At 46.2% G+C, this 16,393-nt stretch overlaps 1 protein-coding gene across 1 annotated transcript in view; it reads left to right on the forward strand.

Moving 5' to 3' along the window:
- The window catches only part of LOC142563523 (uncharacterized), a 307,113-nt gene that overhangs the window by 39,944 nt on the left and 250,776 nt on the right, over positions 1-16,393 (forward strand). The window contains exon 3 of the mRNA XM_075674111.1: positions 13,650-13,686. Coding sequence (XP_075530226.1) covers positions 13,650-13,686 — 37 coding nt within the window. The remainder of the gene's footprint in view (positions 1-13,649; positions 13,687-16,393) is intronic.

Here is a 16,393-nt window from a genome sequence, read left to right on the forward strand (position 1 = left end):
TGCCCTTTTTCACCTGGCGTTGATTTCAATTGCCGAACCAAGGAAGCGCCGTGCGGTGTATGCGCCAGTCCGAGAGCGAAATACTACTTTTGGCACAATACAAACAACTTGACTGCCCATTGCATATCTTCTTTCGTTTCACTGCGAGTTGCCAGGTGGTTGCACTAGGTCCGCACCGCGTCGGAGCTCCGAAAGATACCGAACGAGGCAAATGCACAATGGGTTAGAGAGAAATCAAGCCGCACCCATTTTGAGCCACCACGTGCGTTCTCGCTGTGCGCTAATTGCCCAGCCTGCTGCAAGTTTCCGCACCGCCGCAACAGCCCGACCGTGCACCGACAGGGAAGAGAGAAACAGGCGCGAAAATGAAGGGAAACAAAAAATAAGAAGCTATCGTCTCGCCGCTCATATCGAGGGAAACGACCTTCTTTGCTGTTTTCATCCGTCCATGCGTGGAAGGGTAAAAAGAAAATGCGAGTTGTTTGTTTACCAGCGGTGCGCACTTTTTATACGCCGCACACATGTACGCCTGCGTCGAGCGTCCCTCGAAGCCGGTGATCGCCGTTTGTCCATTGTATCACCGCCGCCATCCATCTTACTGCCATCCGATTTCTCCCCGACAAAAAAAGAAAAAAAAAAAGAAAAGAAAGGAACAGAGACCTGGACGGAACGGCGAGGAGGATGAAGGGTGAGGGTGGCGCGAGGAGGACTCCGGTCGCGCACTTGCGCCCGCAGCTGCGTCGCCGAACCCCGCGACTGCGGCTGTTGGCGCGCGGCGACCCCTCGCGTGACCCGATTAATTACGCCAACGACACGTACCGCGTCGTCCGCCTCGCCGTTGTTTTCGAAAAAGAGACTGCGCTTGCCTCGGCGGCCTTGCGCAGGCATGGCCGATGTCGCCGTCAACGAGCACGTGCGATTCTCTACGCCAGACGACCGTGTGGGCCTGCTGCCTGGGGAAGCGCACGGCGTGCGAGCGTCACGACCACGCGCACTCAAGCAGCCGTTGTGTCGAGTTGGCGGCAGTGTGATCTGACCGGATGACAGAACTAGTCGGCAATTACCATTCTGCGAATTCGAACGCTCGTACGCATTGATGACAATCTTTCGTCAGTGCTGCGTTCTGTGGCCCTAGTTTGCCAGGCTATACCAACCCATAGGCTTCGTACACTGCCAGCAAACTGACCCTAAATGCTATACTCATCTCCAAGGCGTCTTGTGGCACCGCAGGCGTCCAGCTTACGAAGTGTCAACTTCAGGAGCTCGAGTGCCTCCACTGCGATGATATCCGATCGGCGACTGGACTCTCGAAGCAAACTCCCGTAGAAGAGCTCTACCACCGCTCTAGAATCACGAAATACCATGACATCATCCAGACTAGAGCAGAGGGTCACGTTTATCTTCGGTGTTCCTCCGTGGCCGGCGGAAATATACTGGTTCTGGACGGTTCCCGACGAGTTGGACGTCGCGCCCTTGCAAGACCACGAAATGCGTTTTTCTGCACGGTTATGTAACGCCAAGGCAAGATGTGCAGCTCCGGTGTCGCAAGCATGTAACCAGGAAACAGCGACATAAGGACCATGGAGAAGAACGAGTGGATCGAACCATGCGAAATGACTGGCACCCTGGAATGATATATACATACACGGCCTGCGACCCCACGTTCCGCATATCTGCCCTCGCATTTGGGGCTTTGTATGACATCGACACGGCGACTACGGGGTCTGCCGCCGGACAATACGACAATATCTCTAAAACGGAAGGTCATAAACCGGGCCTTGAATTCTTGGTAGGGCATGAGTATACAGCAGCAGTATTGGCCTCGAGCTCCACCACTGGAAAAGCTGGTGCCACCATCGGCGTGACGTGCTAGGAGGGATCACGTGGACGTAGCGGCCGCGTCGGCTGCTTCGGGCGCGCCGAAGCGAGCTGAAAACGAGTTTAAATTCCCTCGTACGCTGCGGTACCCATTTAGTGGCGAAATTTTCCCGCTTCGAGTGTCTCCTTTACAACGCTGCAAAGCACTACAATAGGTAGTGGCTGCCTTTGAAGGCGCGCAACATGGCAGGCTACTGCTCGGTTCCGCAGGGCCGGACGCACGTAACGGAGGCCGGTGTCAGCCTTATTCACACGTAGCCGCAGGACAAGAAGTTGCGTGAAGCTTGGCTCGCGAAACATAAAACCGGCAAACAGTCATCGGCTACAACTCGGGTATGCAGGAAGCACAGACGCGAGGAAGATTTCTGCTACGTCGCCCGGTCTGCGATGTTCTGAAAACGCGCACTGAGACGCTCGCCCGAGTCCGCTGCCCGACTAATGTCATGACGGTTTGGTCTATGAACTTATCGATGCTATAGGTGCTCGCAAGTTCAGTGGAGTGGAAAGGCAGCGGTAAGAAGCAAATTTAAAAAAAGCATGGCATATGGTCATGTTTGTGTTATGAATTAATGCACTGGATTACAAAAAGGAGCAGCGGGAAATTGCACGCTGAGAACACCGATAAACGTACAGTGCGACGCAACTCGAGAAATAATATTGAAAGGTCAAAGAATTTAGAAGAAAAAAAGATTGAATCGTCGCGACGGGACATCACAGTCCCCATAGGCGTCGAAGTCTCTACAATGAAATTATTTTTGAACAGCTCTGATAACGCCCAGGCAGCAATGGTTTCTTGTTTACTGTCAAATGCTCATATTCTGCGGCCTAAAGCTCATGGCACGGTGCGAAAACGCGCGCGCGGAGGAAGCGAAACTGTGCGCGGACAAGCATGCAGACGCGCAGTCGGTCGCTGCGAATCTGCGCGATCGCTGCATTGAGGCTTCGTTCTATTACGCTCCATTTAGTTATACAAACACTATAAGAACATATTTCACATAGTTTGCTGTCAGCGTTTACCTACCTTTCACGCAAGAAGCCGGTTCGGGAGACTCCATCGCGGCGACCGCGCGCAGTGGCGTTCACTGTACGTATTCGGTAAGGAGATAGCGTCTGTAAACGATTGTGTGCTTTCAGTTTGCCCAAGATTATTATTTAGACAGTAAGAAACTTCTCTCGTTTCGAAAGTACTTATAGAAATGTCCGGGAGAGCTCGCGCGTGGTGTTTTCAGTGAGCGCTGACAGCAAAACCTATGAGGAGCGCGCAGCGTGATCCCTCATACTACGCCAGCGAGGCGCTTCCGATAGGTGGCGATTCCGTAACTCCTCGCCGCCAATACACAGTGCACACAGACACGGCACAGGCGCTGAAAGCTTTGAATGGCCGGCAAGTCCCACACCAGTGGTCGAGTCTTCCGGCTACGACCCCGCAAGACTGGCACAATATCGAGGTGCGGATGAACTGGCACCCCGGGCACGAGCGTGGCGTCGGAAACAGTGGTCGTCTCAGTGCAGTGAGTGCGCTTCTGAGACTTCGCTCACTCGACCTGGGTCTCCTGGTGCCTACCACTTTCCATCTGCCAGACCATACGGAGGTGCACTAACACTCCAATCATGACACCAGGCGACGACGCCTGCGCTCGAGCGTACCGCCAAACTACCCCTTGTTTCGTAATCGTCGACAGGCGTCTCGTACACCGGACGGAAACTGGCGCCGCCTACACTGCGGACGTATACTGGCAAATGGAAGCAAGAGGCACGCGGCCAACTGAGGGGTTCCGCCGAAAGCGTCACCTCGAAAGTCGTCAGTGTTCGCACTATGTGTATGTAGTGTTCCTCATACAGCTGCATGGACCTTGGACACTTGCTCTATAGGAGTGTTAAAGGCTTCTCTATACTTCGGGATCGGTACAACTCCAAGAAAATGTAGGTTCTTAAGAACTGCCTGTACGCCACCGGCGGCGCACACATTACTCCAATCGTGTTGCAGAACTGTGTCATAGAAGTTCGCCTACCGGGCTAATATTAGTCTTGACGTGTACGTGTTATTTTTCCGTCCCCACGAGTACCTCGTATCATTCTAGACGAATAAATATGTATTATTTTTTTTCCAGACGGAAAAAGAAATGAACAGTGAGAAATGAAACCACACACGCACACCTAAACTCATGCTCCATCGTATATAAATTCTCGTTAAGGTCTGTGACTTTCAAGAAAAACATAATAAAGACATTGTTAGCGCTTAATGGATAGGCGGCGTTTCCCATGACTTTATAGCTTTAGATTTTAAGGAAGAGAGAAAATATTAAGGACAGGCAAAATGCTTGACTGATAAGCATGTATAACCTAATTAGTTCAAGCAAGATAGGCGACTATTTGTGACCGCCCAGTTTCGAAAGGGATACACATAGAGCATCATCATCATCATCATCATCATAGGCATCGCCATCATCATCATCATAATCATCATCATAGCGCGTCTAGAACCTCATGGTAAGGATCGTGACGCGAATGTATTGCAACCTGCAGATAGATAGAGAGACAGAAATGAAAGGCAAGGAGGTTAACCAGATAGCGCACGGGAAGAAGGATGAATAAAGGATAATGGAAAAGAATAAGAGGTGGTGCACCCGCTCACTAAACCGTCGTTATTAAAGAGCGCTGCAAGGATCTAGTAGCTATCTGTGACACTGACGACCAAGTGCAGGGTCTCTATATCTTTTCATTGAACGCTTTGTCGTCCATTGGCTTAGGATAGCAGGTAGCGACTGCCTTACAAGCCGCGGCAATTTAGTGACTGTGGGGTGGTGCTGCTGAGCCTTGAGGTCATGGGTCTAATCCCGGCCGCGGCGGCCGCATGTCGATGGGGGCGAGCAATAGCACCCTTGTGCTTAGATTTAGGTGCGCGTTAAAGAAATACAAGTGGCCAAAATTACTCCGGAGTCCATCACTACGGCATGCCTCAGACCCAGATCATGGTTTTAGCAAGTAAGACACCCGAATTTAATTGAGACTGCTTTTAGTTATTGAAAGAAGGCCAAGTGTGTTCGATAGTCTCGGTCAAAAGCACGAAATTGGTGCGAGGCACTGTCGATCTTGCTGATAAGAAGCACAGTAGGCACTGAAGTAGGTGTTTAAATGCGACGCCCAGCCGCAGGCGACATAGCAGCGTTGCCTCGAAACGAGGTAGACCAGGTGCCAGTGGAAGGTCAGAGAAGGATCGAGGGAGTACAGACTCCAGTTGGAAAGTTCTGATGAAATCTACGGAATCTAATGCAGCGCGACCAGCAAGTAGTTGATAGGGAGCCTCCATGCGAGGCTTGTTGCTTGTAGGATCCCTAAAATGTGAATGTCTTAGCTAATACCTTTGATAATATAACGGGCACACGCTTGACTGAGGAGGGGGGGGGGGTGTGAGTGGGGTGTAACAAGTTGTTTCATCGGCAATTTTATTGCTGGTGATGCCGTAGTGGCCCAGCAGCCTCTAAAATATTGAGCGCTCATATTCAACAATGCGGTGGAGAGATGATACGATCTTGGATAGCAGCTGAAGATCGTGGGTGGGGTAGGGGGGGTGATGAGTGTAGAATTTGGAGACATTCAAAAGAAGCCCGACTTGCCGCATGTAGCTCTGAAGCAAGGCACTTTACTCTACTTATATCAGATATACTGTGCTTGTTCGCACGCATACGAAAATTGTTTTGCTACTGCAAACAGCTCGTCCGGTGCAGTGGTCGTCCCAACAAAATTTGTCACCTATCAGGTTCAAGTTCTACCATACAATCTCGGTGACAGGATCAGAACTTGTGGCTCTCAGAGATGTTCACTAGATCCATCAAAGGCCGCCTATCCAGTGGGTCAAATTTCTTTACTCTAAGGCAGACACTGCAGACACTGTCTGTGGAGACTATGGAGACTGTATACACGGATAACATGATGTAAGTCCTTTGAAGATAGCATTTAGCGCACGCTTACTACGGAAGCTGCTAAATTGTTTGTAGGAAGAGGCTGTGTAAACCACAATAATTTAATTTGCTCGGATATTGAAACTGCGATAGAGTACACTACGTGTACTTCAAGAATCCAAGAGGCACATCATTCGGGAGTTCCCACCACCTCCTGACTGCCGATCTCACTGCCCTGTCGAACGTCAGTAACGTCTTGGCTGAAACTGGACCCAATTTCAAACGGTAACTCAGACGAAGCAGAAGATAATCTCGCAAGAGAATCAGTCTTTTCTGCGGTTTGAGACGTGCCTTCGAACCGGGGTAAAGAAGGTCTGACAGGCCATGCCTAATTGGTCCTTGTGTTCTCCATTTTGCAGAAAATCGCACTGCGCCGGCAGTATGGTGGGCTTGAGCGTTGCTCATTGTGTCGCTGTGGTCAGGTAGCCGCCGCAACTCATAGCTGTAATGCAGCTTTAGTTTCTTATGTTACGCGCCAAATGTGAAGACCTCCTTCCTCCATGTGTAGTTACTTGATCGATTGCATCGTTGCACGCCGAGTCGGTGAACATAACCCAGGCCCTGGCGATCTGATCGAGGATAGAGACAAAAGCTGCGCGCAGTGCAGGTAGTTAAGAGGTAGAATTCCAATGGCTGAGGACTGAAGAGATTGCTACATGTACAGGCGGAATTCATACGGAAGGCGGATTAAATACGTGGGACGGAGGCGTCAGTGAAGAAATGGCAGTGAGTGATTAAGAGGGCCCGTGCAGCACAGTGTGTTATCATCCACCAAATGCTTTATTAGAGAGCTTTGTTTTCGACAACGGCGCAGTGTTTGAAAACGATATGGGAATTCTTCAGTCATGAAGGGTATGGTCTTACCGGTGTTATGGATTGAACTTCACGGGTGGTACTCGTACATGCACTCCCTCGCTTGTTTTTCACTCTTCCGAATTTTCTCCGAGTTAGATGAGTAGAAGGAGGATGCGAAATTATATTACAATCGGTCTTTATCCGAAGCAGGTGCATACACCGATCTGTATTTAAGTTGTATGAGAACATAATGCATTGTACAACATAAATGTATAAAACGACTATATTTAGGCTCCAGGAGCCATGTGTCGTATTGCATCATTTGTTTCGTTTCTTTGCGCACATATGGCGTGTTTGCATCGTGGGCAATCATGCGGACAAAGTACATTAGAATGGGGAGCAAGAAGTAGCTCCGAAGAACAAGCAATCCCCAATATTAGGGCAATACACTTAAACTTAATCGGGCAGAATGACGGGACGCATACGAAGCGCGCTTAAAATATACGAATGACGATGAACAAAATTTACACGAGCGAGTTGTATCCGTTTGGTTCGTCCATGGAGTCCTAGCTTCGCTGGGGCCTCCTTATCGAAGAAACATCTGCGAGAGCCATATACTGCTCAAGCAAGCGAGACCGTACACGGGAACAGTTTTTGCGCGTAGATAAGCTTTCTCTACGCAGCAGCACCGCTGTTGCAACAGCTTCGGCTGCTGTTGAATTTTCGTCGTTATCGCGTGCACCGCAGCTGTACAACCACGACGCCTACACAAGAGGCAAGACAGGCCTCCTCGAGAAAGGAAAAGAGTGCACTTTTTGTTGGGGCGCATCCACTTTTTGAAAACAGTTTACAGAACGTTTCAGGGACTTCATACTCAAAGCTGAGGCATGACTTCTGCGAACAGTGATGGCCAAAATGCTTACGGCATGGAACTCATCGCTCTTGGCTTCTGTAGTCAGTGAAATAAATATCCACAGCTTTTCATTTACAGTGAGAAAGGCGCTTAAGCAGTAACACCCTTGCGAAAAAAGTTGCCGCCTTATGCCTGTCGCGAAGATTATTACAATAGGTTCCACCTAGAGTCATGAATGTAGTTCTGAAGTAGCTGGAGACGGTGCCACAAGATGCGTCTTGCCGAGCTTGCAGGGGCACTGCCAAACATTTCTCAGTCACTTCGTCTTTTAGGCGTACTAGAAAAGGCTGATCCTTTTGACCTCTTCTCGTCCTGCACATTGAACCAACTTTCATAGCTGAGGAACGGTAAGAGGAGAGTCGTGATCTCTCTGGTCAGGCCTTTTCATAATTTCACAGTGTCGAGCGAGACGACAGTGTATATTAGTATCTTAGAATGCATGATGAGATGAAAGCAAATGCACGATGTGTTGTAGCGGTTGTCGGATGTAAGTACACTTGAGACATCTTTTGGCACAACGTGACACGAATAGTGCCGCTCGCGGCTGTATGTGGACATTGACGCAGTACTTAGTATCGACAATGCTTTAAATAGACGTCCTTGTGCTGTGCAGAAAATGCTTGAAGACTGGTCTTGCTACATCAAGAAGATATTAGCTCTCAAAGCTCTATGGGATTTTTTCGTAGACAGTGAACTGCGAAGTTCTTTGCGCGCAGAAATTTGTTTTTTTTCTTTCTATGACCTGTTCATGGTTGCGTTCTTCTATTCCTATAACTTTTTTGTTCTTTCTGTTTTCCTTCGTGATCCATGTAGTTATTTTGATAGTATTTAATTATTTATTTACTGATTACTTTTTTTGTTTTCCTGGATAAGATTTTTGGATGGCTAACCCTTTAATTGGCCGAACATCTCACCTTTCACAGCCAATAAAGAAAGAAAGCTATCGGGAGCAAAGCTTATCGCTAATAACCTTGATTAAAGTTAAGTGACAATGACTTTGCGTTCGTCAGGTCACATAGCAACAGGTTGTTTAAAAAAGTGAAACCATGCCCGTTTTTCCCATTCTCCCTCGTGGCAATTAGCTATTTGAGACGCTGTGTGACATTGTACAGCCTTCGGGATCGGCCCAGATCGAAACGCACCAGGTTGTAACTTTTCTTCGCCGGATTTAAAAAAACAAAACAAAAAAAGAATGGTTTCCATGGCGTCGCCGAAATTGTCGTCTTACTGCTGTCGTCACACACACGTTCACGTCACAAACAAAAATTATGGCCTTAAACAAACACATTGGTACATCGGTTAACGCTTTGCAGAACACCAGATGATGCTGGATAGCCAGCTAGCTGCAAACTGTTTCGTATGGAATCAATGCCCACAGTGGGATCTGCATTATTTGTTTTGAAATACTTCACTGCGAAGACTTACACGAGGAATCTCATATACTCATACAGATTCGGTATGTACAACGCGTGAACGAATGTCGCCAGCATGGCTGCTTGACATCGTCGCAATCTTCAAGACTCTCTGATCGTTAGGGATAATTCTTAAAAGTAGCCAGACTTTTGAGCATTAGCATAACATTGTCATTTACCGGTGCTACATACATTATTCAGTAAAAGAAGGGACGAAATGGGGTATCCTGTGTGACTATCAGGCAGCATTATTACGTCTTGATAATACAGCATTTCGCAGAACTGGCTTTAGTTGAAGACACTCTCAAGGAACTCAGAAAAGTAAGCGAATAACACCGCATAATATACATGGCTACCACAATATCACTGAAAATGTTGTAGATGATTAGGCAGCTCGACAAGCGTATATGAATAGCGTAAGATTATGGCTTCCGCGATCGCAAGGCAAATCGCGCTACATTATAACAGGCTTCAGCTCGCGGTTGCAGATGGTCACGGTCTGATTGAAATTCAAAAATATTTAGCATTACTTTACATTGACCCTTGCATTCAGTTTCATATCCCGCGCACATGGGATACCAGCAAATCTTTTGAGGTGCTGGCCAGTTCACCATTTGCAACGTGGTACTGCGTTCACAAAACACTTTCCGCATAAATCGTCACCCTGATAGCCGCTAATGCACTTATAGCCTCGCGGACAAATATGTACAATATCTTCTACTAGAATGCCCACAGCAAGATGCTCAAAGACGCCGTTTGCTATGTGATCTAATGGTAATAGACCGAAGGCCCTTGATCAACAAAAAGGGATCCTAGGTCCATGGACAACAGATACATTATAAAGGCGAGTGCTACTGGCCAACCCGATATTTCTGGAAACGGGCAACTTTCCTGGGAAATATTGAGTAGAGTTTCTAGACATTTTTGTAAAAAGACTGTATTGTATGCTTTATTTGACCTGATTTTATGTTCCTTTCTGTGCATGACTTCAGGTGCCTTTTAAGTGACCCGACTTCGCGTTTCATGCCTTTTTTTTGTACTTATGTGAGCAGTCTTTGAAGTTTGAGTGTCTAATGGGAAATTTTTCTTATATCTTTATTATGTTTAGTGCTGGCTTTTGTTCGCAATTTTATATGTATTCATTCTATGTAACAAGGAGTAGCTGGCGCGCCTAAAGGCGCCAGCTACTCCTTGTATCAGACATCATGTATAAAATGGCTTGGATGGTATATAGTTGATTACAAAGTTCGTTTAAGTCGGAATCCTTATCGAGAAGAGTGAGAATATATAGTAGCTGCTACAATTATTATGGTGCATTTGTATTTAACCAGCACCGCTTTGACTGTCAGAATAGACGTGCTGCTTCTGCATGGATGTTATTTTCAAACACTCATGTACATTTCTTCAATACATTTTTACTTGCTTACAGCGTTCTTTGCCAGTGTGATTCCGCTGCGTCTTAGCTTCGGTTTTTATTTATTTATTCGTTCTAGCATGTGATACACGCAGTTTACACCCGCCGTGGTTGCTCAGTGGCTATGGTGTTAGGCTGCTGAGCACGAGGTCGCGGGATCGAATCCCGGCCTCGGCGGCCGCATTTCGATGGGGGCGGAATGCGAAAACACCCGTGTACTTAGATTTAGGTGCACGTTAAAGAACCCCAGGTGGTCGAAATTTCCGGAGTCCTCCACTACGGCGTGCCTCATAATCAGAAAGTGGTTTTGGCACGTTAAACCCCATAATTTAATTTTTAATACACTCAGTTTACGAGCTCGGTTGCTGTTTCCATCTATAAGGGAAATGACGTAACGTTGAAAGCTGGCTGCCATTAACTTTCCACGCCATCCCCCGGTCAGACGAATAACTATCGCGCCTACCACCATCGCGTCTTAGCTTTGTATATATTCTTCGCCAGACGTAACTTTTGCGCACACGCGATTGTGACATACGCTATTACTTAGTCTTTTTCTTCTTTTTATAGTGAGAGGTGTATTCGCGGCGTATGTTGCCGTGAATTGTTGTTGCAGTCTTCCAGAAGTTGTTGCAGTAGCTCTCCGATAGTGGTCGTCATGAGGAACTATTGGCAACGAGGCAAAATACCAAAAGATGAAAAAAAAAGGACGGGATCTCAGTCACTGTCGAATACGGCACCTTTACTTCGAAAAACTGACGTTCCGTAAGACTGTACCACGAACACATTACTTTTCATATATGGCGCTTATTATTGTGAACGTAACAATGTGTGTGAGCGAGAACTACATGGGCAACAGCGAATACATCTCAGTTCAATGGTTTGAAGGGAAACAAAATGCGCGAGACGTATAAGTGCCATCAACGAAGTGCGAGCGATCGGAACAGCATTGCCCACAGGTTCCTTGTCACGGCGTGCGCCATGATGCGCGAAACAATAATCAGTATTAAACTATCATTGAGGTGACATAAGTTGAGCAATGTCGGCGCAGGAAGTAAAAGACTCAGTGCAATAACTTCAGGAAGGCGGAAAGAAGTGAAAGACAGAATATTGAAATATGAAAGAGAAAAAGAAAGCTGTGGTTTTCCAGAGCTAATTGTTCGCGCTCAAACTTCCAATAATTTCCACTGACCTGTTCACAAAATAAACCAATCATATTAATTAATTTCTTAGCTATAAACTTTACGACGCATGTTTATATTGGAAAGGTGATGGGATTTGTCATCAAAGTCTAGTTATGTGCTGTTGCATTTTGAAACGGAAATGCAAACCAAAATAATTTGCGTCAAGTTATTTATTCAATTTACCTGATTACGCACGCAGCAATGCTAAGTGCGTCTGGTAGTGCAACATACCTGTGACGCAGTAGGGCGGTGTGAAATGAAGCTTGGTTATACGGCACGGTAAATCATTCCATGTCGTCCCTGCTACTGAAGTGACTGTGCAGCCAATCGGGAGTTGCGCACAGCGCCAATCGGAATAAGATCATGGAAAGAGGGAAGTGCGACGCCACGCTTCGTGAACACAGCCGCGCTTTGTGGTGCAGCGTGCGTTTTCCGGTAAATTTAACGTATAATGACACCAGTTATCTCGGCCTACGTGTCATCTCGAAATCTAGAAACACGGAACGATGACGATTACTTTCAACTTTCCAATATAAGAAGTGGATGGCTACAGGCCATTACTCTGCATCACCGGCTACATCCCAGTTTAACCGCTTACATGCACTACCGACACCCTTGCATGTCCTCGACTGTAGCAACATCGCTGACGTTGCTCTTGTTCAGCGGGCTACATTACGTGTTCTTGTAGTGGCTAGAATAGAGGGAAAGAAACAGGTACGTTGAGGAGATGTGATGCAAAAAGAAAAAAAAAGGAAAGAAAGCACGGCTCATAAAGACCGAAGCACATAATACACACTGGCATTAAGGTGTGTAAGAAGGCTGATGCTTGTGCAGAGAGTTATCGTGCAGCTCACCTCAAAGAAATAAAAATAAAAAGAATAAAAAAAAGAAAGAAAAGGAAAAAGCTCACAATATGAACTACAGCCTCCAATATTGGGCAAAATTGTCCCCACGTGAGTTAGTTGGTAAAGAGTACGAGTGTTCGAATTGTGAAATTTCCTAATCGATTCGAATACAAACATTAGAGAAAGACTACCTCCGAATATCAAATTGAATATAGGATTTCTCGTTTCTAATGAAAAATGAATTATGATGTTTACGCGCAGCTCGTTTGGTGAAAAATTGGGCTTATATACATTTAGTTTACATGTACTTTTTACATGTAGTTCGCACTCGCACGTCCGCACAACAAAATAACTTGTGAATGAGTAACGACTGCTTTCAACCCACCGTGGTTGCCCAGTGGCTATGGTGTTGGGCTGCTGAGCACGAGGTTTTTGGGATTGAATCTCGGCCACGGCGGCCGCATTTCGATGGGGGTGGAATGCAAAAACACCCGTGTACTTAGATTTAGGTGCACGTTAAAGAACCCCAGGGCGTCAAAATTTCCGGAGTCCCCCTCTACGGCGTGCCTCATAATCGGGTAGTGGTTTCGGCACGTCAAACCCCATAATTTAATTAACAACTGCTTTCAGTTTTTCGGGGCAGCACAAGAATGGCGGTTAATGAAACAAGGGAACAGTAACGTCACCATATGCACACACACTGTTGTGTTCGTTGAAGGAGAGAATAGCGATACTACACAGCAGCGCACATTGTTTTAAATAGGCGCATGCATGAGACTGGCTAAGAATAAATAGGCTGCCTAAAACGAGTCATTCTTTTTACTCACAGAAGATTATTGGGCACTAGTTATCTACCCCGTGCATTCACTCAGCAACTGGTCTCTCGGCGCAACAACCACAGCTCTCATTCCGAACGATACAGCGGGAAATTCGCAATGGCCCTCACTTCCATCGTTCTCTCTCCCTCGCAGCTTCAAAATTCGAAAGCAAGGAATATTAGAAAATTCCAATAGTAAATTCTCGAATGGTGTACGAAAGGAGTAGCATAGACTATTCGATTCCATTCGAAGTTTCGAATACTTGCGCACTCCCGTAGCAAGTAGTTCAAGTAAAACAGCTCTTAAATTGGACACAGAACGGACAGACGAACTCCAAGAACTGTGCACTAACTGCGAGCGCTTGGTGTTTGTCTCTGTTTTTGGCGTTTCTATTCCGTATTACTGTATTTACACAAACCCTATCTTTCCAGGAGTCATGGTCGAGAAACAGCCGCCGCCTTGGAAACCGTAAGTGGGCCTGCACACAGGCATTTTTTTAACAACAGGAGAAAAAAACATCATCAACAACAAAAAAAGAAACCATCACTGAACCAAGGAATTTTCAATTTCTTTTATCTATATTGTTTTCTCGTTAAATGTTTCTTTCTTTTTTTTTTTTTTTAGAGCTACCATTTCGGGATAGTGGCCTCTTGGGCAGCCAAACTTTCCATGCTCTCGCCGTTAATAAACAACGACAACAACAATAGGAAAAGCGCTGACTTGCAACTAAGTTTTATTCGTACATTATATTGTATCATATGCCAATACAACGTCTAAGCAAGATCCTACAGATTATGCACAAGCAACAAAACGCAGCTTGGTTGTTTTAGGCACGCACGTTCCGTTCACTCACTCTGCGCTTTATGCGGTCTGTTGTATGAGATGCTATACTGCGTTGTATAAATAAACATGACGCGTGAATGCTTGTAGAGACTCGGAAGGTTTTTTCTGCGCGTGGTTCCTACAGGTATTGTTCCGGCAGTGAGTGAAAAACATTTTGAAAACTACGCCTTCAGTTCATATAGCTACGATGCAGTGCGTCTAATGAGGGGCAAATAATAATTCAAGAAAAATACACAACTGACCCAACTTGATTTCAGGAAGGCTACACTGTACTCTGGAAGAAAATAAAGGGATAGACCTATAAGTACAATAGAAAATAGGATCGCATGACTACGTAAACACAGGAAGAACCGCGTAACAAAGACGCAATTTAGAACAGCTCAATGTAATGTTGGCCGTAACAAGTGTTAAAGAGTCCTCGCTTCTGGTTAGTGAACATCAAGAGCGCTGTTCCTTGCAAATTAATGAGAAGATCGTCGCAAAGATGGCGCATGATCACCTTGGCTGATCACACAAATCTGGCTATGGGCTGTTCCAGTAAACAACAGATACTCGTTCGGCGATGCTATTCTGAAATATAGACAGCATAGAGTTGAACTACGCTGTGTGCGGACCGTAGTAAGCCAGAGACTTGGATATGTATCTAGAACTCGCACAAATTGTACTCTTTCATGATACACCCAAGCACAAGTGCACGTTGTTTAACCGCTTCGCGCCCCTTTGGGAATGAAGTAGTGATAAGGCTGGGACGATGTTGGCAGAGAATGTTGTGGCTGAGCCAGCTAGGTCGCTATCAACACGCACTGATCCGCTATAGACATTGAAAAACGATGCCTCGTCCTCGTAGATTATGCATGATAAAGCTCTTTTGTCAGTGGCAAATTTTTCTTGGGATCCGCGGCGAGGCATCGAGGAAGCTTTGAATGGCTGCCTTAGGCGCACGAGGCGGACTTCGGATGGGTGCGGGTTTCAGTGTTCCTGAACTTTGGGGCAGCACGGAGAGCTGTGGATTTGGGACCATAAATAGGATGTTCAGAACATTTCTCTAGAATTCGTGGGGGTTGACCATATGCCCTGTTTACCTACAGGAAACAGCTGATCCGTCGGCGTAAGCGCACAGGCACCCGCTATTCAGTTTTTTGCAGACAAAATCCCCGTTCCTTTTACGAGTGTCGCCGAAACGGTTTCAGCTCTATCCGAATCCAAAATATCCGATAGGAAGAACTGAATGTGAATGCAGGCAATAGAAAAGCAACGGAAGTCGTGCTGCACAGATGCACCACGTAACATGGATGACTTTGAACTATGCTCTTTTATGTTTTCTTTTTGTTGCCTAAGGAGCTGCTGTCGCGTGTCCCGGCAAATGCGCGTGCCGTAGTCGGCGAACACTTTGATCCCGTTCATGCTGCACTGACGCTCCTGTTCCTGCTCGAATGAGCGCAGTGAGTATATATCGCTTAGTAAAGGCTGTACGCAGTACATTGATGGCGTTCACAAATGTTCTCTTAAGGCAGCCCGCTCTGGGCTGCCTTAAGAAACAAACACAGATGCGTGACAAAAATAGTTTCAGAGCCGCTGCGTGTCTCTCTGTGAGCCCTACCTAAATAATGGCGGATTCCTTTTCCATGTATTAGTACTTAATTGACCGTGTGTTCATTAGTGGGTCTACTGTCTCGCATGAATAGTCTTGCAAATATAGCAGAGCTTCGGAGATAAGCATATACGTCAACTTCTACGTGACCTATAAGACCTTGGGACTAATATGAAGAAATGGTAAGCTTTGACTTCGTGTAATGTAGGCTACAGTTAAACACAACTAAAGCTAGATGCACCATACTTTCTCTGATAAGCAAAATAATAAGTAACTAATGTATTCATTAAAAGATAGCCAGTTTTCAGGGTCTGCTAACAAATATGTTTTAGGCATAACTAAAAAACCAGTTTTCAGGAATGTCCTAAATGGAGAACTTCCTAAAGCTGTTGGATTTGCATACAAACTACTGAAAGTGATAATACGATGGTTATTGAAATGTTTATTCGAGGGCCTTATTTACTTCGTACTGTGTCATGTAAGTATACTGCTGGACAAACTACTCTTCAGTGGCATGGCCAGTCTTGAATCTCGCAGGAGTGGAGAGAAACGATGTGATTTGAGTGTATCTCAGCATACCGTTAAAAGGCTATACGTATTTGTTTTTTCGATCAACTGTAGCAGACAGGGGAGCGTCGTCGCTTTAACCAGTTTATTTGAAGCAGCAGGCAATACTTGCACGACAAAGCTGAATATGAAATTATTCAAAGAATAAAATTTTACAAATTAACGATGACTTCA

This window comes from Dermacentor variabilis, chromosome 1, assembly GCF_050947875.1.
Source record: "Dermacentor variabilis isolate Ectoservices chromosome 1, ASM5094787v1, whole genome shotgun sequence".
In the NCBI taxonomy this organism is placed as follows: Eukaryota; Metazoa; Arthropoda; class Arachnida; order Ixodida; family Ixodidae; genus Dermacentor; species Dermacentor variabilis.